The 1,214-nt window shown below is 55.8% G+C and overlaps 1 protein-coding gene across 1 annotated transcript; it reads right to left on the bottom strand.

Annotated features, from left to right (window-relative positions):
* Positions 1 to 234: 234 nt before the first annotated feature.
* Positions 235 to 1,170, bottom strand: LOC117800157 (piezo-type mechanosensitive ion channel component 2-like; the record flags this gene model as incomplete). Its single annotated transcript, XM_034652691.1, has 2 exons — positions 1,023 to 1,170; positions 235 to 639 (listed from the first exon to the last, which is right to left on the bottom strand). A coding segment is annotated over exon 2 (386 nt), but the record flags the coding sequence as incomplete, so codon positions are not given.
* Positions 1,171 to 1,214: the final 44 nt, after the last annotated feature.

The raw sequence follows: 1,214 nt of genomic DNA, 5'->3' as shown, positions 1-1,214 counted from the left end.
CCCCCTGTCTCTCCTGCCTTCCCATGTCCCCAGATTTCTGGTAGACTCAACCAAATAGCCTATTACAGAAAGAAACGTGTGCCCCAGGGTCTAATCTGGACAGCTTTTGCTAGTTCCGTTGTTCACCATGGGAGCACCGCACACTGTCTGCTTGACCGTCTAGGTGGACGGTTTTCCATGGGAGTTTCTCTACCTCCAAGCACACTGGGCACAGAAGCCCCCACGGGCTCTTACTTGTTCAGCAGCAGCTCGCTGGCCGTCAGCTCGTGAGTCAGGGGCGGTAAGATGCTGGACTCAAGCCTGTCCGAGCGGCTGTCGTCGGGGCTCACCGCCATGTGGCTCTGGCCTGCAGAGTCATCCCGCGAGCCGAAGGACAGGCGCTCAAAGCTCACTGCCTTGCTGTAGGATGGCGGGGCCTCCACGTCCCCGTCCTCTGTGGAATACTGCGGCAGCTCAGCGTCCGGGGTGAGGCCGACTTCTGAGGCCTCCGAGGCCTCCTCCGGCCCCCTGTCCGCCGTGGCCTCCCCGCTCTGGTCGGCGTCTCCGGCCGCAGCCTCGTCGTCCTGCTCGGCCTCCACCTCCGCTATGGTCTCCGTGGTCCCCTGGCGCGAGTACAGCATGGTGCACTGCGTGGGCTCGCTGTGCAGAGAGAGGATGGCACACACCCCGGTCTTAGCATCCTCCCCACTCTCAACACACCTTTTCGGCACTCCCCAATAAAAACATTAGGACAAAACTAAATACCACAGCCCCTTCCCCCACCCTGCCACTGCATTCCACCTGTTTTATTCCTTCAGGATATTCCCACCTGGTCTGCAGAGACTGCATATAACAGCCTATTAAATGCAAAAGCCGACAGTGCACACACATCGTGGTTGAAAACCCGAGCAAGTCACGTGACATGGCTCCTAAGTTGCTAAACCCACCGATGCACAGAGGTTGTCTAAATCGGGTCAGGACTCACAACCATGGGTTCCAGAGTTTATTTCCAAATCAAGACAGAGTTAGCATAGCATACCTACCATTCTATTAAAGGAGGGTGCCTATGGAAACAGGAAGCCTTGCCAGCCTGGGTCTGTGGGTGTTGGCCAGGAGGTACTCTACTCTCAATTCTACACCATGGGTCCACCCTTATCCATGGGGAGGGGGTTGGAATGATAAAACATTGGGTACATTAAACAACATTAAACAACTGCAGGCTTTATGGAAAAAAA

The sequence above is a fragment of the Ailuropoda melanoleuca genome, unplaced genomic scaffold (assembly GCF_002007445.2).
Source record: "Ailuropoda melanoleuca isolate Jingjing unplaced genomic scaffold, ASM200744v2 unplaced-scaffold65047, whole genome shotgun sequence".
Classification (NCBI taxonomy): domain Eukaryota; kingdom Metazoa; phylum Chordata; class Mammalia; order Carnivora; family Ursidae; genus Ailuropoda; species Ailuropoda melanoleuca.
The sequence above is the reverse complement of the archived record's forward strand: the minus strand, read 5'-3'. Positions and strand labels throughout refer to the sequence as shown.